This window comes from Drosophila serrata, unplaced genomic scaffold (genome assembly GCF_035046125.1).
Source record: "Drosophila serrata isolate PLE 108 unplaced genomic scaffold, ASM3504612v1 contig_334, whole genome shotgun sequence".
Lineage (NCBI taxonomy): Eukaryota > Metazoa > Arthropoda > Insecta > Diptera > Drosophilidae > Drosophila > Drosophila serrata.
In genome coordinates this window covers 2,450,465-2,474,634 of record NW_028257232.1, presented here as the reverse complement: position 1 = coordinate 2,474,634, position 24,170 = coordinate 2,450,465, and the positions used below count along the sequence as shown (strand labels likewise).

Here is a 24,170-nt window from a genome sequence, read left to right as displayed (position 1 = left end):
CAATTTGTTTAGCGGCAGCTGTTGTGTGTATGTCCCAGATCAAGTCAAGAACTTTATCCTCGGCCCAAGGATTGTCTAATTAAAGTGCTTGAGGTCCGGGTGGAAATGTGGAAAAATTAATAAGCGCAACACGTGCAGCGGTTTTCGATTGCGATTTTCCTTCTTCGCCTGTTGCCAGGATATTTTCCACCTCCTTAGTAGCAGCAGGGGAGGGTCTTCTTCTGGACACCAGGCAATCCCAAAGTTTGTTGTGCAAACCGCTTTGAAGTCTAATAGGATTAGCTCGCCCACCAATTGTGGGGCTTTTCTTTCCTCCTCCCCCCGCTGCCTGTCTATGACAAATAAACGCCCCTTTTTCAGAGGCCTCTGTGTGTGTGTATATCTGTTGGACGGTATAAATAATATTCAATAATGTAAAGCAAATATTTAGTAAGCAAATATGCCTAGACTAGGGGAGATTTCTTATATCAGTAAATATTTATCCATGCCAGAAACGGGGGAAATGAGAAATCTCTGCTAAGCTTTTTATACCTTTATAAATAAGAAGCTGCCAAAGTCTAGGTTTTTTCCTAGAATTTCTCTGATATATATTCACTTGAATCTTTTCGCCCAAATTAGACAAGCCCTGAGAGAAATTTCATATAAATTTGCTGAATTTAATTTCATAAATAATAGTAACTGAATTTAACACGAATTCTTGGGAAGTTAATTTTGCCATAATAACACCTGAGGCATTGGAATTTTTGAAAGTCACGAAGGTGAGGGAAATTAGTTTATTAAATTCAAGTTATTTGCTGACAGAAAAACAAGAATTCAATGGAAAAAAATGAAGCATTTAATAAACTAGCGAAAGAAATTTAACGAATTTGTTTCTGTCAATAACAAAAATTTCCAATAATATTTCAGCTTGCAACAGTATATATATTTATTAATATAAAATAAAATATAAAATTACCCCGATGAGACAACACAATAAATGCACTAAAGTATACTAAAATTTCCGGTTCATGGTCCTTAGAGTCAGCCAGGTTCTTCATTGGTTCATCATTCTGCCATTCAAATTGGTTTTTAAGCCTTGTCAATCACGCGATCGTTGAACACAATCCTCAAGTCAGTCTTGGCCATGTTGCCGAAGGCGCCAACCAATTCCGTCAGATTGGCATTGGGCAGCCGCCTGTCGAAGGGGAAGCCCATGGTGCGTCTGTCGGGATACAGCTTGTCCTTCAAACCGCAGAAGGAGTAGGCAGTGCTGCAGGCATCATTGGGTCTAAAAAGGAGGCCAAGAAAGTCACAGAGTGATGATGGCTGAGTTAGGCTTCAAGGACTGCCTGCTTACGTATTGGGCTGCTGCACAGAGTCCTGGGTGTAATCGGAAATCATGACAAACAGATCGAAGAGCATGCCCTGGGCATTGCCCTTGGGGAGCAGGAGATGCTGGGGCCACCCACAGCCGCAGAAGCGGAACCGGGCCAGCTCATCGGCGGCCTTGGGTTGATAGTCAGCGCCCACCGGGCGGAAGGAGCGCTCGAAGGGAATGGCCACCGAGGAGTCCGTGGACTGGCGGCGAATGGTGTTCACACCGGGAACCACTGGGAATGGTGTTAATTAAAATGAATGGTTATTGCTTTAAAGTAAGGAGGAGGAAGTGAGACTCACAATCCACGGTAAACTTGTCCATCTCAATGGCCAACAGTCGCTGGTCCTCCAGCCTCAAAGGCTGATTGCGCTCATCCACCTTGGGACAGATGAAGATGCGGCAGGTACCCGTCCTCTTGGCCCCATTATTGGTCACATTGAAGGTATACGTGTAGGGAGCATTCTGCAAATGGGTGAACGAAGCAAAGATATTGCCATCGGCCGAAGGACCAAAGTCCAGACCAGCGGCCAAATCAGCACTGGACTTTTGCCAATAGGTCAACAAAGTGTTAGCCTTGGTATTGGACTTGCCAATCTTGGCCTCAATGTAGTCCACAGTGACGCCATCAAAGTTCAATTGGGAGGCATTGTACGGGTCCAGGCGGGCCTTGAACTTGTTGAACACCGAGTCAATGAATCCGTGCCACCTGTAGAAGACAGGATCCCTCATGGCCGTGGTCACATCACCCATCACTCCGAATTCCTCCAAATGCCTGGCATCGGGATCGTGGGCAAAGGAGATGATATTATGTCCCTGGTTGTGCAGATTGCCATAGAAGTTGCTATTGATGGAGAGAACCGGCGAGGCCTCGATCATGTTGCCCAGAATATCAATGCCACGGACATCGTCCAACTGAGTGCGGTTGCCAGAGGCCTAGAAAAAGTAGGGAAACCAATAAAATAATATAAGAAAATTCCCAGACTGTTCTTAAAACTCACATCCTCGACGTAACCCTGATCGATGGCCGCAAGGACACGATCGCGCCAGCGTTCCACCTCGGAGATTTCAATGTTGGCATCCTCACGGTCCACATCCCTTAGCAGCTGATTCGACACACGAGCGGGATAGGTGCGATTGTTAACGCTGGACAGGATCTTGGGGAAATAGCCCTCGGGGATCTCCACTCGCAGATTATTCAGCGGCTGGACACGCTTCAGGTTATTGCAGAAACGCTCCACATTGTAGCGGGCCAGGATCTGGTGGTGCATGTAGTAGAAGAGCTCGCCACGGCGATCCTTGTTCACCACCTCCATGGGACCGGTGGTGGGGTAGACCAAGTGCCAGTGCCAATGATGGCTATTAACGCCAATATCCTCACGGAAGTAGGCCAAACGCTGCTCATCCTCCCGATCTGAGGCTGTGTAGTTGCGAGGAATATCCACATGGACACGCTCACCGCTGTCACCGATCACAGAGGCCTCCTGACGGGCATCCTGGTATGCAGAAAGGATTACGATTTATAGAAGTTAAAGAAAGGATTCAGGATAGGACCAAGACTCACCCGGAAGACAGAGGGCTCCACAAAGTTGCTGGGAAAGACCTGGGAGATATTGGTAATGGGCACCTCACGTGTATCCGGACGATGGGCAATGGCCACGGCATAGGCATACTGGAACAGCACGGGGTTCACTCGATCCCTGGAAAGGAAAACACACTTAGAGTTCTTCAAGAAACCATAAAGAAGACTCCCAAATAAACTCACTTGGTATAAACAGACAGCGACACAAACTGCCTTAGATTAGGGGCTCCCATGAAGAGTGTAATTAGCTGACTGGCAATCTCCCGATGACGATCATTGAACAGCGAAAACTGATGCTTGGGACCCAGCTTCTTGGTGAAGTCCAAGTTGGGAATGTTGGCCAGCTCCTGGACTGGAATCTTTAGATCCACATCCTTGGAGAAGCGATTGCCCACCGTCTCAGTATCATTGCGATACCGATCCGTATAGAAGCTATCGGGCAGTTCCAGGACAGTCTTGCCAGAGTCACGGGTGGTGAACACCGGCTCCAGGGGACGCTGGAACAGCAGCTCCAAGGCTTTCAGATCCGTGTTGGTCATGATTTCGCTGAGAACTTTGCCACTCAAAGGTTATTTGAGAAGTGTGTTTTTGTGAGGCAAGTGTAAGGGTTTTTATAGCTGGAAATTAGTGAAAATAAATATTAAAATTATATTCCAACCACAAACTGCAAGGGTCGAGCGGTTTTTCTAAGATAAAACAAGCGGTTAAAGTGCTGGTGAAGATAAGGTTTGCTGGGGTTCTATTAAAATGTGAGAAAGAGAAATTTGAAACCGAAATGTGATAATAAGTCTTCATAATGCATTTTTTAATCAGTAAACCAAGTGTAATTGTTTAATTTAATCAGTTTTTAACTCTTTTAAGCATCATCAACCAATACTTACAAAATTTCCAATCAATTATTTTAAAGCTCCGCCAAGTCATTACTTCTTTCTATGTTATGGCTTCTTTGAATTTCTAAAACTTTGCCATCAAATACGAGGGAAACCTTTTCGCGAAATAGAACTCTTCGTGAAAGTTAACAGCCTCAAGGACAAGCATCTTATGCTCATAGAATTAACAACGAAAACTTTCGGTTACTCAACAGGCTGCCACAGGACCTGCTCCTCCTTGGCCCATAAATTGTACATCTCCCTCCTTCGACGTGGCCCATAAATTAGATTTCGGAAAGGCGAAAGGCATGTAACTAAGAACTTACAACAGCCGAGAGCTTCGATGATTAAAATATCTCTATACTGTAAATCAATTTTTGTCGTCCAGTCCAGAACGAGAGAGCGAGGCAAAGCGGAAACCAAAACTTTTTTGGCCATTGTCAATAATAAATGTTCGCCTGCCGACTTTGGCGTTGAAATGTGTGCGCATTAATCTGTGAAATTGACAGCAAAGTTTGGTACATAGAGGAGGAGCAGAGTTTGCATAGAAATGCGGGCTTGAGAGGGGAAATTGAAAAGATGAATTTTCACAATTTCTGCACTTTGGACATAACAACATGAAAATGACATTTTAGAGTCAAGTTGGGGCAAAACAACACATGGAAAATACCCTAAGTCCTTTTTTCTATAAGGAGTTTTTTTTAAAGTTAAGTGGGAGTGGCACAAAATATTTGTAAGATATATATAAGTGAATGACATTTTTGTTATATTTATAATTTAATCATTTCTTTACTCTTTTTAATATATAACATCTAAATTTAGAGAGAATTTCCCAGTCGACTTTCCTCGCCAGTAAAAGCACTTGACTTTTCGCTTGCTCTTGCGCAAATATTTATCCCAGCAATGTCATTTTTCATTGAATATTCTATGGCAGCAGCCATGGTAAATGTGCTCCAGATTCTTCTTGGCCAGAAAAGGCAAACTTGCCTTAATTAATTATAAAGTGTAAAATGTGTAAAGTATGTGTAGACTGTTTTTAATTTGCTTGAATCAAATTAAAGCCGTGGGTTTTCTACCCCTAAAAATCACGTTTGAAAAGTTTGCTTTAACCGCGGAAAATGAAACACTGACTTTACCACCCAAAAAACAAAACTTTTAAAGAAGAAGTCTTAAAAACCAAGCAACTTTGTAAAAGTCGCTCCACTCTTTTCCCGTATGGCATCTGAGTCATAAAAAGGCTTCTTCTGGCTGCCTCCGTGTTAATTACTCGCCGACTTTGCCCAGCCGATCCCAACTTCAAATTTTAGATTTCGGCTTAAGTACTTTGCGGCAAAGGAAAAACAAAAATAAAAAACATCAACACCAAACCCTAAACTATTCATTAGTTGCGGCTTAACCGCAGGAATTTGCGGCACACACACACACACAGGGCTCTTATCAAAATTTTGAGGTAACCGCCTCTCGCTTTCAATTGTTTGCTCACTTGGGCACGAAACTGATTAAAATTTCATGGCTCTAATCTGTTGGCAACTTATCAGTTCGTTAAGTGGTTGAGGAGAGGAGAGAGTTGTTCTTTTTGTGTAAACATTTCAGGGGAAAGGGTATCCCTTATCACTTATCCTTTTTACTTTGAAAGTTCAGGGATATTGTTCTTTACTTTTTATGTGAAAAGTGAGATTTAATGGCTTTTATGTCAGTCGAGAAGGTTTATAGATATTCTTTATCCCTTAACTCGTGATATTTGTTGGTCTGCATTATGTCATTATTAAATTCTTACCTAAAGAGAAAATAGTGAAGGAAATCTTTAACTTGGTTTATAATATTTAACATAATTATTCACTTTTATATATATTGAATTACTAGCTTAATATAATTATTATTATACTTTATTATTTGGTATAGTTTGGTATACAGTTAATCAGTAATTCAGGGTATTTTAATTAAAAGTCAACCTTAGAAATCTTTGCTCATTTTATTTACTTTCACTTATTTTTTTCCCACTCTTTTCCATTTAAATGAACATCATATTATTTACACCTGAACCCAATTTAACGACTTCTTTGTTCTTTTTTTAAACATATGCACATGGCACTTAAATTAATGTTCCAAATTTTCACGATTTCTACCACTTATTATCCCCTTTCCCTTTTCCAGCCATTAAAACTTTCTCTACAATTATCCTTTCTCCCAAGAGCTCTAACAACATTGTTTTTAATTGTTGTTCAAGTAGACACCATGACAATTTCCTCTGGATTTCTGAACTTTATTAATTACAAATACTTGCTCTTAGCTATTTGCCATTAAATAGAATTTATGCTTCGAATTATTCAGCAAACTAATATAGAATTACAGTAACAAACTGATTAATTTGTTAAAGATTCCAATTTTCATTCCTTGTCTACTTGCGTTGATGGGTTTTCCTTTGTTTTGTGTTGGTGGGAAATGTTTCTAATCAGAAAACTGCACATATTGTGTGACACTTTGTGGGCGTGGTGTGATGACGATAGAAGTTTCATAAATTAACTTTGGTCCTGGCCCAAAGACAGATGACAGCGGCAACTCGGCCAATTAACAGTTGGCCCTAATTGGTTTGGGGATGGAACGCAAGCCAGGAGCAGCAGAGAAGGGTTCTCTTGGCCAACATTGATGTTGGCAGCAAACAGCTCTAGTTTTGGCCATCAAATCGAGTGACAGGCGACTTTACTAAACTTCATTGTAATGAGACACATACACACTGCCTTTTGCAAATCCCTGACATCTAATTAGAATGTATTCCTGCAGAGCTCATGGGCAGAGCGGAAGAGAGGGAGACTAAAGGAAAACAGAAAAGAAATTTAAGAACAGGAAAGAAAAGTGAAAATGAAAGGGAAATTTTGGGTTGAAAAAAGGGCAAGACTTTGAAAGGAAGCTGGAAGAGGAGTTGTGGTTCTATGGCTGGACATGTCAGGAAATAAAAGGAATATTCTTTCAATAAAAAATAATATAAAAAATTGTTTAAATTTCATACTTAAATAGGAGGATATGAGTGTAATGATATATATATAATCTACCTTATTAATGCCAGTTTAACTGTTTTAAAATGCATTGATGTCTTTTAATTTCTAAATATAACTTTTAAAAGTAATCAACATTTCTTTATTATTTTAACAACTAAAAATATCCTTTCAATTGTCCCACAATCATCCCTATTCCTGGCAAATCTTGATTGAAAGACACAGATAGAAAGTGGGCTTTCTTCCCCTTGGGAAAACTGCAACTGGAGACACATGTCCTCATCGGAAGTCCTTTCAGTTTCAGTTCCAGTTACATTTACAGTTCCAGTTGGTAACTGTAACAAATCATCAAACTGATGACATTGTCACATTTCTCACCTGCGAAGGTGTACTAGGGTGTGTGTATTTGTGTGTGTGTTGGTTATTAGTTGCCCCACCGCCTCATCATCTGTCAAATGCCAAATTGTGGCAGCTGGTTCAGCTTCTGTCGCGCCAAATGCTAGTCGAAACAAGCTCAAAAACACAGGCAGGACGAAGGTTCTCTCAACCAGTTGATGCCACAATGTTTCTATGTCAGCAGTGCGAGAAAATATTAGCTCATTTCAAAGGTTTACCCATAAAAAATTCAAAAAAATAACTATGATATGAATAATTTGGGTTTGTTTTCTTTTGTTTATAAAATCTTGAAAGCAGTAAAGGAGCCATTTCCGACCCCAAAAATCATATATATTCTTGATCTGCATGAACAGACAAATCTTTCTAGCTATCTCCGGCAGAAAATAATTTTTTTCAAAAATGTTCAATTTTTGCAAAAAAATGAAAGGGGTTACATCTTTAAAATTGTCAAAAAAGTCGATTTTTTTAAATTTTAGACTGAGTATGCAGAATTGTTAATCTCATAAAAACTAACATAGGACAGCTTTTCGAATTAAAATTAATGCATTTTTGGCTTAGTTATGAGGTTTGTAATTTTTGATTTCTGAACATAAAACACACATATCAAAATATCGAATATTTCTGTTTCGATCCAATAATTTAATTGCTAACTGCAATGGTCTATAAACTTCGTTTTCCCGGCGTATAATTCATTTTTTTGTGCTCAATCAATTAATTATAGTAGCAAACATAATATTTTAAATATTTTAAATTCCCCAAATATATATTCTTTTCGTATTTAAATTTTTCTCTCTGCATTTCCATCGCTTTGTCCCTGTCCCTGTCCCTGCCTTCAACTGTCTGTCTGTGTCTGGGCGCAGGTAATTGAACAACATTTGTGGAATGACATGGAAAGAATTGCCCTGAAAGGAGGAGGTGGCAGCAACAGTTACATTTGCAGGATTCCAACCTTCGCGGAGGAGGAGCAACATCATCTGGTTGGTGGGGAAAAAAAAGGTTGGGACTGAGGAGGAGACGACAGGCGTGAGTTGGACAGGAAAATACAGACAGGTGGCGGCGGGTGATTTTCTGCAATATTAACTCGGTGGCCATATGCTCACCTCCGTTGATTTGTCATACGCACATTTATTTATTAAGCCCTTGAAGAGGGTACTATTATTTAGGACAGGAGTCTTATGCCTTGAAATGTAACCATTATTTCTACGCAAGCAAATGAATAAGGATTATAATTTGTAAGAAATTTTGTAAGTTGGGGAAGCTGGAAAATCCATAATATTTTAAATTTAAAGCGAAAGAGAAGTCGTTGTCAAGGTGATGTAAATCGTTTAAAAATCATCTACTTGGGTCGCTTTTTCTCGCTTAATCGCTGAACCCTGGCCACCAGGTAACCCGTGATCCATTTAAATCCCAACTGTTTGCTGTGGTACCTGAACTCAATGTGAACCGGGGTCTCCATCTCCACGGCAGGCAGATTATTCAGATCCAAACGAAAACCCCTGATATAGTAAGAGATATTTGCCTTGAAGGGACACTGCTTGGGGAAGTTACTGAAACGATCCATTATGTTGCGACCCAAACGCATGAGTGGAACCTGATTGCGATTCGTCAGCAACTGGCAGCCATCGGTGGTAAGGTCGAGCAGGACAAAGTCCTTCAAGGGACTCGCTCTTGGCAGGACAATTTTCATGGAAAAATCATGCTCGTTCACAGGCTGAGCCAGTTTAAATTCCATGTTCCAGCTACGTCGTTTAGAGTTCTTATTCAAGCCACAGTGAAATTCTCTTATAATATTGTACTCTGCATCCTCGCTGCTGCAGGTAAAATTATACGTTTGCAGCTCGAAATTATTCTGCAATCATTTTAAATATTTTTTTATTTTTTTCCTATATATAAATATATCACGTATACGCACCTTGGCCTCTGCATTTAATTTCCAATTAGGGAAAATACAGACAATGGCGGCCACAATGCACAATTTCGAAATCTTGGGTTTCAACTCCATCCTCGAGGCTGGTTTGAACACCGGCGTTTCAATTATGCAATCCAACTGGAATTAATGCCCAAATGCATTGCAAAATTCAGTATAGTAATCAGTCGATGCGTGACTAATGATGGCATAATAATAATTATTGTTGTTATGATGGACCAGCAGATGACTTAAACCCAGACAAAATCGATGCGTTTATTGAGCTGAAACAATCTCATTTGATTGTTTCATTATAAACAATATGTATTTATGTAGAAGCTAGGGAAAATGTGGTTTGTATAACGTAAAAACTTTAAAGTTTACATTGATTTTAGGGCACCTTTGTTTGGAAACACTTAAAATTTAAAGTTTACATTGATTTTAGGGCATCTTTGTTTGGAAACACTTAAAGTATGTCTACTCTTATAATCGGATCATTAATAATCCCCCGTAATCACTTTGACAATTAACGCTCTTTGCAAAAAAAAGAACAACATTACTAATTATAAATGAGAGTAATTAGTCAAATGGATTACCGTCTGTGTACAAGTGAGCAGCTCGCAATTAACCATGGCAAATAATATAATTTTAATCTCAGTTCGCGCGAGCTGCTTTCAACATAATGTATCGCAAATTCTGTGTGAAAATTGTGTTAATTATTTTCGGTATTTATTTTGTCCAAGCCAAGGTACATGTATATTAAATTTTAAATTAAACATTAAAGGTGCGTGCTATTAAAGTGTTTGATTGTAGGCCAACTTTGATATGGTTTTCACCAACTGCACTTGCTACAGCGAAGATCCCGAGGAGATGTTGTCGCATCTGAAGTGTGGCCTGAGTAAGAGTGTCAAGAGGCCCTCCTTCAACATTGAGTTGCAGTTCCAAAAGCCTGTGGCCAAGTTCTTTGTCAATATGCGAATTGTCCTGCCCAGGAGGATAGGTGACGACTTCACCCTATTCAATCTCTCTGCCATCGATGGCTGCAGCCTGCTCTCGAATAAAAACCAGATAGCATTTATCCAACTGGGGCGAAAGCACATGGATCGCTTCAGCAATGTTCCCAAGCGTTGTCCTTGGCCCAAGGATGTGTCTTATTATGTGCGTGGTTTCCGCGCGGATATGGCCGCCATGCCGGCCTTTAACTTCGAGTCGGACATGAATCTATGGTTCGACTTTGTGGTGAATCACCATAAGGTGATCCGGGGGTTCATCCAGAGTAAGGTGCAGCAACGGAGGACGCACAAAAGGGGCCATGAGGATGAGTGATTGGAATCGAACATGGAAAGAAATTTTGAAATGAATATTGAAAAAATAATAAATATTACTAATATACAAAAGGATTTAAATATTTCTACTTTAATTGGTTTGGTTCCTTGGGAAGTTGAGTTTTTATTAATAATATATGATAATACTTTGTTCTAAAGCTATATCTGGAGCTAGGAAATATGCTTGCAGGGTATTATAATGTTAGTCAGAAGCTTAAAATACATTGAAGGAGTCATTTCCGACCCTATAAATTGTATATATTCTTAATCAGCATGAAAAGCCGAATCGATTGAGCCACCTCCGGAAGAAAAAAATGTTTTTCAAAAATTTGAACATTTTTTAAGTCGTTAAAAATTGTCAAAAATGGGAAAAAAGTAAATTTTTATACATTTTTAATTTAGTATGAAGATTTATTAATTTAATAAAAACTAACATAGAACACTTGTCCGAATTAAAATTAATGGTGTTTTGGCCTAGTTATGCGGTTTTGAAACATTTTTTAGTCGAAAATTTTAAATATAAATATCGAATATTTGAGACTTAGTTACTTCCAATTCGATTTTATAATTTAATGTTTAGCCATTAATTTAGCATTTTAAATAAAGCTACTTAATTTTATAAATTTTAAACTAGTTTCCCTTAAGACACCCATGGCGTATACTTAATTTAGGGGTCGCACGTTAAGTATACGCCATGTATGCCACATTTGTCTTCAATTAAAGACTATTTTTATACCCTTGAAGGGAATTATAATTTTAGTCAGAAGCTTGTAACGACTGCAAGGAATTATTTCCGATCCCATAAAGCATATATATTCTTGATCAGCATAAAAATACGAATCGATCTAGGCATGTTTGAAGAAAAATAATTTTTTTTTAATTTTTTTAAAATTTTATAGGGCAAAAATTGACAAAAAATGGAAAAAAATTTTAAATTTTTTTAGATTTTAAATTGAGTATGCAGATTTATTAATCTAATAAAAACTAGCATAGAATCGTTTTCCGAATTGAAATCAATGCATTTTTGTTATGATATTTGGAAAAGTGCGATTTTCCCAAAAAACATAATTTTATAAAAATGTTGATCTAAAGTCTCTTTAAAAAACGTTTTTTAGGTATTCTGAATCAAGAAGCCATTTCCGACCCTATAAACCATATATATTCCTGATCAGATTCATTAGCCGAGTCGATCTAGCCCTGTTTGAAAGAATATAATTTTGTTTTAATTTTTTCATAATTTTTTTTTGTTATTTTCTTGTTAAAATTGCCACAAAAAATTAAAAAAATTAATTAATTTTTGGTTGAGTTATGGGTTTTTTAAACTTTGATTTGTCGTAGAAATTGTCATATAAAAAGATATATAATTGCAATATAATTGATTTAAAGACTGCGAATGTCTTAAGCTTAGTTGTGATCTATTTCCGATTCGATCTTGAAAATCACTTGAAAACTACATGGGTATATAAACGTTGGTTTCCCAAAGTTGGTCTCCTATTTTGTTTCTTAAATTTAATTTAAGTCATAAATATTTTTTTTTTACTTTAGCTGGTGTTTAATTTTACTAAGTTTTATCTTCGTTTTTGTTTGTATTATTTTAAAAATATATTTATAATTTTAATTAGTTCCGTAATATTATTTTTTCTTTGTGTAATTCATGTGTGCAGGTGGTCAATGGAATGAATAAAATTACGGCAATTGAGTTTGCTCCCTGTGTTCCATTTTCCTTTGCCTTCCATTGGTCAGCACCCGAACCCATTTGGGCTCTTGTCCAGCAGTTTTTCCAGCTTTTCCACCGTTGCCCCGGCAACCCCGGCTGTCTTCGCCTGCTTTTTTTATGGGGGCACGTGCCGCTTTTTTCGGTTGCCCGCCAACTCCAAACCCCTCAGAAAAGACGAGAGAAAAAAGAACGCCACATGCGGCGGGCAGAATTAAAAATTCCAAACTCGTTTCGACCTCTTACAAGGCGATTTCGCCTTAACGTGGTTATTAGGTAGCAGCGCTTCCGAATAAGCCAAATTTGCTTAAATGAATGCCGGACCATTCGGCGTGCGGGAATTTTCCCAGATGCTGGTCATATCTCACAACCCCCGCGGGGGTTTGCATTTATTTCCTCTTGTTAATCTCCTTTAAAGATAATTTCCTTACTTCTTTTTTGCTGCAAAATGCCCGATCGATCACATATCGGCAAGGAGGTTGGTTTATACCTCAAACCCTTCTTCTGTTGAAACATGACTGCTAAGAGGCGATAACAAGGATTTCCATGGAAAAGGAATTAAGCTTTCACTGGAAAAGGTTTTATGGAGGTTTTGTTTAAAAGTAATATCTCTGGGATGATATATCATAAAATTTGCAAGAACTAACTAAAAGCTCATGTTCAAGTATTTATATTTGCAATTATTTTCACGTGCTATTTACTAAAAGCGTTTTCCCTTAATTCATTTGCATTCCTCTCACAAAATCGCAACTTAATGCCGAACAAAAACAAGGCTAAAAACAACAAACACGCACACTTGTAATTGCTATATATTTTTCAAATTAATTAAAAAAATCACTTGTTTTTGCTTTCATTAATTGTGTGAAATCCTGTTTACGTATTTTTATGTTGAATGCAAAATACACACAAGGTTATTTTTGCTATTTTTGCTGCATAGTTGTTTGTTGAATGAAAAACCTATGCACATTTTGTGAAATTGGAAATTTGCTTTGAGGTTTGATTTTGGAGCTGTAACCAACAGTGATTACACTAGACGGCAAAAATATGGGGACCTTGAAAAAATATAAATAAATTAAACATAAAACATGATTTTTTCAATGTCATGCAAATTTACTAAAAGTATTAAAATAATTACTGGGGCCAAGGAAATCTTAAAAGTAGAGTGTAATGTATTTTAGCTAATAAACTCTTCAGTATTGTGATCTGTCTAAAAGGATATTGAATAGAAACATTTTGTTGACATAGAAAATTATTTTAGATCATTATAAAAATACAATTTTTTACTATTTCTGTAACACAACCTCTTTATTAAAAGTCAAACTTCCCATTGAACCCCACAATACCTCTTAACCTTGTGACCTAGTGTTATATCTTAACTTTGGCAGGAAAAACACACACAAATTTTCCCCCTTAGCAAGAGGAAAACTCTTGACTTGGCCAAAAGGGAAAAAATCCAAGTATCATCAGCCTAATCATGTGGAATAAGGCGGAAACGGAAATTGCACACACGTACGCACCCAAACAGTTGCAAATGCCATCGCCGCATGTTTGCGTGTGTGTGTGTAAGCCAACACACCACAGCACACATGCATATGTCCGGGGCTCACCAGATGCGAGAAATCATCTGCTATATATATGCTATATATGCCACCTGCCACCTGCTGGTCTCCGGAAATGTTGGAAATGAAAATTTTGCGGTACAATCCTGAACACACGTTTACCCCTTGTCTCTGGGGGATTGGAAAGCCAAGTGGTTTTCCTGCATTTTCCGCATTTATAGGAGGCCTGAGCTGTGTAATGGCATATTAATCAAAATTGCATCGCATAGCTAACCGAATTCTCTCTTCGACCAGGTTATAGAGCTGCGGGCTGCCATGTGTGGGTTAATTTTATCGGCATTTTGGACACGTTATCAGGAGGCATGGAATTAGTAGCTTATGACGTGTTAGGGTGACTCGTGATGATAAATATTCTCTTCAGGGATATTCCTAACACTCCCAAAAATTTAAACACCAAAGAATTTAGTATTATTTAATGAATTAAAAGTATTTTTACGCTTTGGAAAATGTCCTTACATTTTATGCCTCTCACTTTTAGGCGCATGTATCAATAATTTCTTTCACATTTTCACCATTAATATATACTCACTCTTTGCTTTTCTTGCCTTAACTAATCTCTGAATTTTCATAATGTCAACACAGCACCCCCCCCGTTGACATTGTGCTGTTATCAGAATTTGGCTTTCGGCTCATAAAAAAAACCCCAACAGCTGTCACTGTGTTGCGGCTTGCGGTTATTTTGTTGCCATTTTCCCCCTGCCTTTTGGCTGCAAATTAACGCGAGCAGCACCTGTGGCAAAAAAAAAACAAACGCGAAAAAATTGATCAATATGGGGGAAAAAAAACCAGTTGTTAGTCGTCTCGCCTTCGCGCTAAATGGTTTCGAAATGTTTTCCATTTAAGTTCTCAGCTCTCATTGTTTCAACTAGCTGAATGAAAAAGTGTTTTCCACCATAAATATTTTCATATCAATGTGCTGTTGCCTACATAAAAAAAAAATAAAACGAAAATAAATTAAAACAATACAAATGGAAGCCCGTCGGAGAGCATACAATGCCAGGGGTATATATCGCAGAAAAAAGTCAATTAAAATAAATATAGAGAAAGTTCGTTTGGTTTTAAGTAAAAATATGAACAACAAGAAAGGAAGCTAACTTCGGGACGCCGAAGTTTATATACCCTTGCAGATAGAACTTCTATGAATAGGAAACTATACAATATAAATTATATATATTTGTAATAAAAAACAACGAAGTACTACCTGCTTTCATTTCATTCACCTATACATATTATATTTGCAGTTTTACATTCACAGATTTGCATTTTCCCTCTACATCAAACGATCGTTTATATGGCACCTATATGATATAGTCTTCCGATTTTCATGAAATTTGACACAAAATTTAAGACTAATATAAAATGGCCATACCTTAAATTTGATGAAAAGCAGCTGAAAACTGAAAAAGTTATAAATTTAATTGTATTAATTTCTCGATCGTTCCTATGGGAGCTATATGATATAGTAGTCCGATTTTCATAAAATTGTATGCAAAATTGTAGAATATAGCAGAATGGCTATATCTCAAATTTGATCCAATTCTATTGAAAACTGAAAAAGTTAAAAATTTTTTTGTAAAAATTTTCCGATCATTCCTATGGCAGCTATATGATATAGTCGTCCGATCCGGCCCGTTCCGACATATATACGAGTGAGAGTATATAGAAGGCTAACTACAAAGTTTCATTCAGATAGCTTTAAAACTGAGAGACTAGTTTGCGTAGAAACGGACAGACGGACAGACGGACAGACGGACAGACGGACAGACGGACAGAAGGACAGACGGACAGACGGACAGACGGACATGGCTAGATCGACTCGGCTGTTGATCCTGATCAAGAATATATATACTTTATATAGTCGGAGGTGCCTCCTTCACTGCGTTGCAAACTTCTGACTGAAATTATAATACCCTGCAAGGGTATAAAAATGTATATAAGACACAATGAAAAAATGAATTATATTTGGTAAAATAGTAATATATCGCTGAAAAAAGTCAATAAAAATAAATACAGAGAAAGATCGTTTGGTTTTAAGTAAAAAACATAAACAAAAATTTATATAAGACACAATGAACAATGAAATATATTTGGTAAAATAGTAATATATCGCAGAAAAAAGTCAATTAAAATAAATACAGAGAAAGTTCGTTTGGTTTTAAGTAAAAAACATAAAAAAAAATTTATATAAGACACAATCAAAAAATATTTATATTTGGTAAAATAGTAATCTGTTTTAATTAAAGATTTTTTAACTATATATCTTGACTTTGAAAGGGTTATAAATTGTTAATAAAATATGTTCAAAAGAATACATATTTGTTTTACATTTGAGCAAACACTTTAAACTCTTTTATTTTTATCCTGCCTTTCGATTTGTGGGTTTTTAAGCGATTTAAAAATACAAAATTTTCCATAAAATGTGTGTCTTTATTGTCCGCTTGTTTCTTATATATATTTGCAGGATTGCCACGCCCCAAGGAGCGCTTAAAGCGGCGCACCGGCCCCACCATTCCCATGCCAGCCCGCAAGGGGCTGCTAGCGCCCCAGAACACATTCCTGGACACAATCGCCACGCGGTTCGATGGCACGCGTAAGTGAAATGCTAATGCTAAGCTCTCCCGATGCTAATGTTAAGCGATTCCCCCCTCATTTTTTATATGATTTTTTTTTGTAATGTAATATTTATGGCACACTTTTTTTATTATTGAGATCGTTGATGGGAAATGGAGCTTGCATAAGCCAAAATGCCGGCATCAACTCGTAAAAAAGTACGCATAAGAGATTTCCGGGTATTCACATCCGGGTCCCTTTTTTTTTGTAGCTGCACTGAGAAAGCTGACTTTCTTGAGATGTCACAGTTTAGGAAAAGGGTATGGAGTTGTTTGTGACTTATATATTAACCTATTTCTGATTATTACCAGTTTTTATACACAAAAAAGGATTCTTTTCCTGCTTTTGCAAGAGTTAAGGAGCCTTGATTTTCCATTTTGAATTCATAAAAAAATTATATAAATAATTTAGGGTCTATTACATAAAAGTTTTCTTATGAAAATCGTATAAAATAAAATTTTTCCTAGTGCCTTTCTCCCAGATTTGGGACACCAGGGACAGGAGCTCACGGAGAGACGTGTTTGTTAAGTGCTCGCGCATGGGGACAACAGCCAGTTGGTCACGAAATTGTTGCTCTATATGCACATAGTATAGTATATATGTGAAAGGACTTATCCATATTGAAAATCTGGCCATGAAGTATGCAAAGAAGCAGCTGGGAAATTAAAACTATGTGCTACTGTGCATACCGCCCCACAATTGTTCGCATTCAACGCGATAACACAAAAGCAAAGACTCAGACTTGTGGAAACCTTAAAAAAATGAATATATATGTATATATATTCCTTAGGGAGCAGGAAGAAGAAAAAAAAAGAAATGAATGCTTTACAGTAAATTAAACTGTGCCTTGTTGGGATGCCAAGGTATTTTTCTTATGGTGATGATGCGAAAAAGCTTTCAAATTGTGATTGTGATTTATTTCATATTTAAGTTTTGCAGTTTGAGTAGATTTCCCCGAATCGATTGATTTAAGGGAACATCCTTCCTGATCAACTCGACTCGCTTCCGTTGACAGGACAACACACACGTGCTGAGTTGTCACAGTTCCTCCTCCCGTCATATAAATTAATTGTTTTATTTCGCTCACAGTCAGACATAGGGAGCGATAATTGTCTTTACGAGTTGTCACAAACTCGGAACATGAAATGAAATGCTCAGCACTCCGGCAGTCGGGGGATTAAAAAGGTTTTACGAGGCATAAATAATAAAGGGAGCATATTAAATGAGCTGGAGTCAGTCAGCTGAGCGTAATGATGTGGGTAAGGATGGGGATGAGGATGTGAATGTCCTTGTCGCCGGCAGCCAAGCAAATAACTCAAACAATGAGCAGCCTGCAAGTGATTTAGCCGCAGGCTGTCAAAATTGTTCCATAAATAAGTATAATGTTATTGGGGATGTATAACAAATATAAAAACAAAACAAGTATGCTTCATTTTACACTATTTCACACTTAATTTTGTGTTTAATAGGTGTGTAGTTTTAGCAATACAAAGAGTGTGTCACATCACTTACATAAAGTAGATTATGTTTAAAGATACATAAAGATGGGGGAAATACTGGTATAAGTATTTGATGTAAAAATCGATACTCATTTCTCCATAGAATATAATTTTAAAATTAAAAGAGAAAGCTAAAACATTTATTTGTACAACTTCATTCAAGTAAACTCCATAAGCGCTTAATTTGTTTGATCTTTAAACAAGGTTTAAACTAATTGGAAAATAATTAGCTTAATTTTCCTTCCCACGCGTGCACTTAGCTCTTAATGCGACCGCAGAAAACTTTCCGCCAAAAGTTTTTATTGATGCGATATATTAAGTAAATTTACTCTTAATTCGTTGGTTATTGCGGTGGCAGCAAAATAAAGTATTTAACAATCAATTTGCAGTTGCTTGTGGCGATGTCAATTAGCCGGACGGATGGATGATTGTAAACAATTTGCTGGCACTTTTCCAGAGTTCCTGCTGCCAGCGACAAAATGTCCTTGATTGCTAATAAATGGGATTATTATTGCAGTTACTTTTCATTTTCTAGAACATATCGGTGACTTTGTTGATATTGTTGTAGAACACACACAAACACACAGCAGCTCCTCCTCGGATTGTGTGCCCCGAATGAGTTTTCATTTCGAGCTGCCTGCCATTCAGCCTGGCTTGTCTCTCAATTCAATTTGTTGCATCCACATCCGGTTCACTCCCCCATTTTCCATATATACATATATGTATATATATGGAACATCCTAATCTGTCCATTGTGTCGGCAATTACGATCTCTTTCTGGCTCTATTCACATCGCTTTCAGCCATAAAGGGAGGTCCTGCGAGTCCTGGGTAAATTTCTATTTATGAAATTGCAATGGCAATGGCTATGGCCCAAGGTAAATAATGGAAAAACGTGCTCTGAGCAGCTCACTCTTATTGAATTGTGCTTCGTCGAAAGGTTATAAATAAATTCAGGGAGCTACTACTACTGCTGATACCCTTTAGCTGGATTTTCGTTCCCAGGAGCAAAGCCAAAAAAATGAAATCCTATGTGAAACTGGTGAAATGGCAAAGAAGGAATTTCATTTCCTGCAGCGAGTTCGTTTCCAGAAAATTTAATTAAATGCTGTTCAGATTTTTTCTTGGCTTATTTGTGTGTGTGTTTGTTCTTGCACAAACAATAAAATATATTTTTTTTTTGGCCAGCAAAGTCCCAGACTTGAAGGTCAAGTGCAAATGGCAAAGCCATAAAAAGTGGAAATTCAACAAATAATAACAACATTGTTGTTTCGGACTGAAACATATTTTATGAGAAAAAGGGGGACCCTATAAAATTGTCAAGTTAATTCTATTCATACAAGAATTAATTTAATATTTTTGGGAATTTTAGTTGCAGAGGTTTATGTAATTATTAGGATTTAAAATGTAAAGTATTCTTTACTTAAAAGCCAAACAAAATAAATGCCAAATTAACTTAGCTTTAGTCAGGTTATTCATAAAATTAAATATTTAATTCACATAGACAGGGTCCAAGGGAAATATACATTTAATTCCAAAGTATTTGGAAAATGTGAGGCATTTCCCTTGGCAAAATATTAAAGAATGTGCATTTTAAGGCGACAGCCATGCTGGGGCCGTCACTCTTGTTTTTCCCGTGAAAAGGACACACAGCAGGACTTGTCTTATTACCGTTGTTTGTCGGGACAATATTTCATGCCAAATGAAAAGCAGCTGAACATCATCCTTCAGCCATTTCCATTTCGAGTTTTCCTCAACCCACGCCCCCGACCTTTTGTTGTTTTGTTTTTCCCCCCTCATGAAGCTTTTCTTCTCAATTTTCAGACTCGAACTTTGTGCTCGGCAATGCGCAGGCAAATGGCAATCCAATTGTTTATTGCTCGGATGGGTTCGTGGATTTGACAGGATATTCACGCGCGCAAATTATGCAAAAGGGTAAGCATTGGCGGACAGACGGACAGACGCCCAACTTATTTAACACTTGAATACTCATTTCAATGTATTGTGTTTATCGTGCAATTTCATTCAATTGTCCTGCCCGGGAAACCCTCCCCCCAAAAAAAACACAGGCTGCTCATGTCATTTCCTCTACGGACCGGATACGAAGGACGAGCACAAGCAGCAAATTGAGAAAAGTCTCTCCGCCAAAATGGAACTGAAGCTGGAGGTTATTTTCTACAAGAAGGAAGGTAAGTTAACACCCCATCTCATCAAAAAACGAAAGCGAAAATTGTTTCTGGCCCGTATTTTCTTTTTAATTAAAAATTTTCAAATGAAGATGAAGCGACGCTAGAAAGGAAATTATTTTTGGTTACTTGGGGTCGTCTCTGTGGTTGGCAGCGTGAAAGTTTAAGGTCGAGCCTTGTAAAACTAAGTAGATCTTGATAAACAAGGGTTTAAATAAGTGAAAATATGTTACAGATTAAGTATGTGTGAAAATTAAAAGAGATTAAAAAATCAACTATTAAGAAGCTTTTCTGTATTCTTTCCTAGTTGCTTTAACCTAGTTCACATAAGTCTTAAATAATTGAGTATAAAAAAGTTTAAGAATTAATTAAAGCTAACATGGAGTTTCCTAAGCTAAAAATACAATCATTTTTTGCCCAAAACTCTTTTTAATATTTAACTTCAAGCTTCTAAAATCCGATTTCCGTTTCCATTTTCTGTTAAATTAAAGACTAACCAAAACCTTCCATTTCCATTCAAACTCCTTGTACGACACTAATTGACAGAGCAAAAGCTTTTGCTTATTTTCAGCTTTTGTTCGGCTTTTAATTTCTTGATAATTCCACAAAGTCATGTGGGCTGCACTTCTGCCGCCATTGTCCTTCTGTACAAGGGAAATTTTTCACAGGAATAAAGGAAGTATTATTGTCCTTCTACAAATCCCATAACAAAAGCCATGACAACTACGGGCACAAAGTGAAAAGTTGGCCATCAATTGTGGTCGGGGAACCGCAGGGAAAATCCAGTCAACCCACGAACCACCTGCCAGCTCAGTTTGCCATTGACTTATAATTCGAGACATTGACGGGGAACTTGGTCTCTCCTGATTGAGTTAAGCGCGGCAGTAGTTTCCTGCGGTTTGAGTCTCACAGGACCCCATCGAGTCCTTATCCTCGTTGACATGCTGGGCGGCGCTCAATAAATTGCTTGCTCTTAACATTTTCGCACGTCCAGGCCGCGGTATTTTGTAGTCCTAATGAGGTCACGATTAATCAAGACAAAGCCCAACGCCGAGATAAAGCCCCAAGATGGATAGATCCATCAACTTTGAGTGTAAGTTTTCTAATTAGCGAAGCGTTTAAAACTTTTAACCAACTGCAGAGCAGAGAAAGAGGATAGCTACACTGGGAACAGTACGGATTATATATGAGAAATTAAGACAAGTTAGATGGATTACTATTTAGGAAGATAAGAACATACGAATCATGGTTGATAATTTATAAAGACTTCTTTTAAATTAGTTTGTTTCCTTATTTGAACTCGTTTTCCATTAAAATATATATTTTCTAATTTAAAACAAACTATTTATTATAGAGCCATTTAACATTAAACATACCATATAGAGAAAGAGTATTTTGTCTAGGAATTTATGGATTAGTTTATTGGTTTTTGTAAATTGTAATATTTTCATTAGCTGGCATTACCAATACTTATATTCTTCCCTATTGAATACCTCTTATTTTCCCAAGTGTAACTTGCTTCCCTCTCCCCTGGGGCTTTTCTTTTCTCGTATGTGCGCGGAGGCTGTGTGTTTTATTAATTATGCATTGGCTGCGGCAGACTAGAAGAGGGGTGAACTCGATCTGGTTGACCTCGGGCTCTGTGTATAATTAGTGGAAGATAATTAAAATGCAGGCCGGGACAATAATTGCGGTCTAATTGAGTTGGCTTGCAATCTATTTATTAATTTTGCGCCGCCATAAATTGTGGGCGTTTTTAAAGCATTTAATAGCTAATTAAAAATTTTTGGGTCAACTACTAGTTGTGGATGCCTTTCTATTCATTCCTATTCTAATCGTTGGTTCATCAAAGTCAGGCCTTCGATGAGGTTTCAATTATGTAGCCGCAAATGAAAGCACACACTAATACACACTTTGGAAGGCCAAATATTGAGCTAGATTTTGCGACCGCAGACCCCGTGGCGTATGCGCAATACGTATACGCGATGCCAGGCGATGCTAGTGCAGGGGAAATTCATTTTCTGGCCCGCTGATTAACGCCACAAAAAAAAAAAAAAAATCAAAATCAACTCTTTGCAGGTGCTCCATTCTGGTGCTTGTTCGACATCGTTCCCATCAAGAACGAGAAGCGCGATGTGGTCCTGTTTTTGGCCTCGCACAAGGACATCACGCACACCAAAATGCTCGAGATGAATGTGAACGAGGAATGTGATAGCGGTAAGTATACACCCACGCACACTGGTATAAATAATGCACTAACTAACAGCAGCAGCAGCAACAACATTAAAATATAACCAGAAAACCACCGAAAACCTAAAGCGTGCACAAAAAGCCACAAACACCCGCCAACAGCAAACCACTCGACCCTTAAATAATAAATTAATAAGCACCCACACACTACGATGCATTCCCTCCATTCGGATGGGCGAAAACATTTCGAATTGATAGAGTCTGGAAGGTTGCCTGAATATTGTGACATAAACCAAAGGTGTCTGCGGCAGTCCTGCGGTTGATTTGGTCCAAGAAATACACTGCAAAATATATTTTAGGACGTTGTTTTGATTATGATTATTTTGAGAAAAAAAAGAAGGTAGTTTTGCTCAATTTTACATTGCAGAAAGTGTTTGTTTCAGATGTTTCTAGGCCTTAAATTCAAGATTTATGGTATTTAGCAATCATATATTTGTTGAAGAATTTTTTGTTAATTTTTCTAAGTAAAAATTATTGGAAAATGGAGCATATCTTTGATGAGAACTGTCTTTCCTACCTTTTTTTTTGAGCTGTGTCAGCTTGTCACCTCAACTCCTGGCATTTTCACAAAAACTTCTGCAGAAGTTTTGCCTTCTGCCTTTCACGCGGTCGCCAGGCGAGTTTTCGGTTAGTTTTTCCCTCTGACTCGGGAAACTGGAAAGCTGGGAAAAGGAAGCAACAGCAGGAGCAGCTCCGACTGTGGGTCTGCGGTTGCTCCTTTGACTCCTTTGCCACGGTTTCCTTCCTCCTCCTGGCGGCGCGTGTCCCTGACAACTGAATGTATGCGTAACCATATTTCAACGTTAATTTAAAGCTCGTCTCTCACGCGCAGTTTTTCGCTCTGATTTGTGGCTATATATTCCCAGCCGATGGGCAGAGAGCGGCCGGTTATGGTGAATTCTGGCTGAAACTGAATGAATTCATAATGATAATGATTGCAATGAATCGCATTAAGTATTCGCAATTTCAGTTAATGCCTTTTAAGTCGGAGCTGGAGGCAACTTCAATTGCAGAGTGCTTTTTTTTTAGGGAATTCATGTTTTATGCATTTATTTTGGATTTGAGTTGGAAGAAATATATACATAAAATACATATTAAAAGTGAATATCATAAGAAATGTTTACTTATGTTGAATATTTAATAACATCATTGTTTTAATTGAAATTAACTAAGAAACTAATTAGTTTGGGCATAATTAAGCCAAGATTCACTTTATTTACATTATTAATTCACACTTCCTACAGTAGTTTCAATATTTTATGACCTCTAACTTATATACTGACTAGTTAAATTCGATTATCTTTTCGTAAGTTCAAACCCCCAGAGTTCAATAGCCGCATTTACCTTAATTAAGCTACGTGAAATGTCTCTGTCCCGGTTGTTTGGAGTTCTTTTCCAGTTGAGCTGCATCAAATATGCTCTCTGCCTAATTCACTGGATTAATCTAACAAAAAGTTGGACATACCGTGTGTATGTATCCTGTGCTCCTTGGCTCCTATTGTGCCCCCAAAGGATGCCAGCAGGAGTTGTCTGAAATATTGATGCAGCACTCGAACAATTCTGACAGCATCGCAACTTATCCTGGCACTTCCACTTGGCCTTTACTCTCGAATCGCGTGTGTCGCCAGTCAAGGGATTCTGGGTATTCTGCTAATGCTGAGTAAAAAACAGTAGTACCTCCTTTGGTTCTACCGCCTCTGACCTTTTCATTTGCAGCTTTATTACCATCGTTATTCATCTGTCCGTGTGTCCTGGCCTGGCCTGCAGATTTACGGGCCCTGCAGAAGCCACTTGAAGCTCTGACAGCAAGGAGAGAGTGAGGGAGAGTCCTGAGAGGATTTGCTGCACTGCCAATGTCCTTCTTGTGT

The 24,170-nt window shown here is 37.8% G+C and overlaps 4 protein-coding genes across 8 annotated transcripts in view; 2 read left to right on the top strand and 2 right to left on the bottom strand.

Moving 5' to 3' along the window:
- Elk (Eag-like K[+] channel) overlaps window positions 1-24,170 on the top strand; it is a 63,770-nt gene that overhangs the window by 14,186 nt on the left and 25,414 nt on the right. For all 5 annotated transcript variants that reach the window (XM_086837605.1, XM_086837604.1, XM_020944903.2 and 2 more), the window contains 4 exons: window positions 16,220-16,348; window positions 19,691-19,801; window positions 19,936-20,055; window positions 22,132-22,269. In XM_086837605.1, coding sequence (XP_086693731.1) covers window positions 16,273-16,348; window positions 19,691-19,801; window positions 19,936-20,055; window positions 22,132-22,269 — 445 coding nt within the window. In that variant the 5' untranslated portion in view covers window positions 16,220-16,272. The remainder of the gene's footprint in view (window positions 1-16,219; window positions 16,349-19,690; window positions 19,802-19,935; window positions 20,056-22,131; window positions 22,270-24,170) is intronic.
- On the bottom strand, window positions 901-3,524 carry PPO1 (Prophenoloxidase 1). Its single transcript, XM_020944905.2, has 6 exons — window positions 3,120-3,524; window positions 2,919-3,054; window positions 2,356-2,850; window positions 1,657-2,290; window positions 1,337-1,589; window positions 901-1,267 (listed from the first exon to the last, which is right to left on the bottom strand). Exons 1-6 carry the CDS (start codon window positions 3,473-3,475, stop codon window positions 1,069-1,071), a joined length of 2,073 nt encoding a protein of 690 aa, XP_020800564.1. The 5' UTR covers window positions 3,476-3,524; the 3' UTR covers window positions 901-1,068.
- On the bottom strand, window positions 8,531-9,196 carry LOC110177927 (uncharacterized). The gene is made up of 2 exons (XM_020944907.2): window positions 9,107-9,196; window positions 8,531-9,043 (listed from the first exon to the last, which is right to left on the bottom strand). Exons 1-2 carry the CDS (start codon window positions 9,194-9,196, stop codon window positions 8,531-8,533), a joined length of 603 nt encoding a protein of 200 aa, XP_020800566.2.
- LOC110177922 (uncharacterized) lies at window positions 9,920-10,791 on the top strand. Its single transcript, XM_020944902.2, has one exon. The coding sequence runs from the start codon at window positions 9,926-9,928 to the stop codon at window positions 10,424-10,426; it is 501 nt and encodes a 166-aa protein (XP_020800561.1). The 5' UTR covers window positions 9,920-9,925; the 3' UTR covers window positions 10,427-10,791.

Excerpts from the sequence above, each read along its gene's own strand:
- PPO1 (XM_020944905.2), bottom strand. The coding sequence starts at position 3,475 with ATGACCAACACGGATCTGAAAGCCTTGGAGCTGCTGTTCCAGCGTCCC. Across the intron at positions 3,055-3,119 it reads TCGCTGTCTGTTTATACCAA|GGATCGAGTGAACCCCGTGC; the intron begins GTGAGTTTATTT and ends TTTCCTTTCCAG. Across the intron at positions 2,851-2,918 it reads TGGAGCCCTCTGTCTTCCGG|GATGCCCGTCAGGAGGCCTC; the intron begins GTGAGTCTTGGT and ends TCTGCATACCAG.
- LOC110177927 (XM_020944907.2), bottom strand. The coding sequence starts at position 9,196 with ATGGAGTTGAAACCCAAGATTTCGAAATTGTGCATTGTGGCCGCCATT. Across the intron at positions 9,044-9,106 it reads AATTAAATGCAGAGGCCAAG|AATAATTTCGAGCTGCAAAC; the intron begins GTGCGTATACGT and ends AAATGATTGCAG.
- LOC110177922 (XM_020944902.2), top strand. The coding sequence starts at position 9,926 with ATGGTTTTCACCAACTGCACTTGCTACAGCGAAGATCCCGAGGAGATG.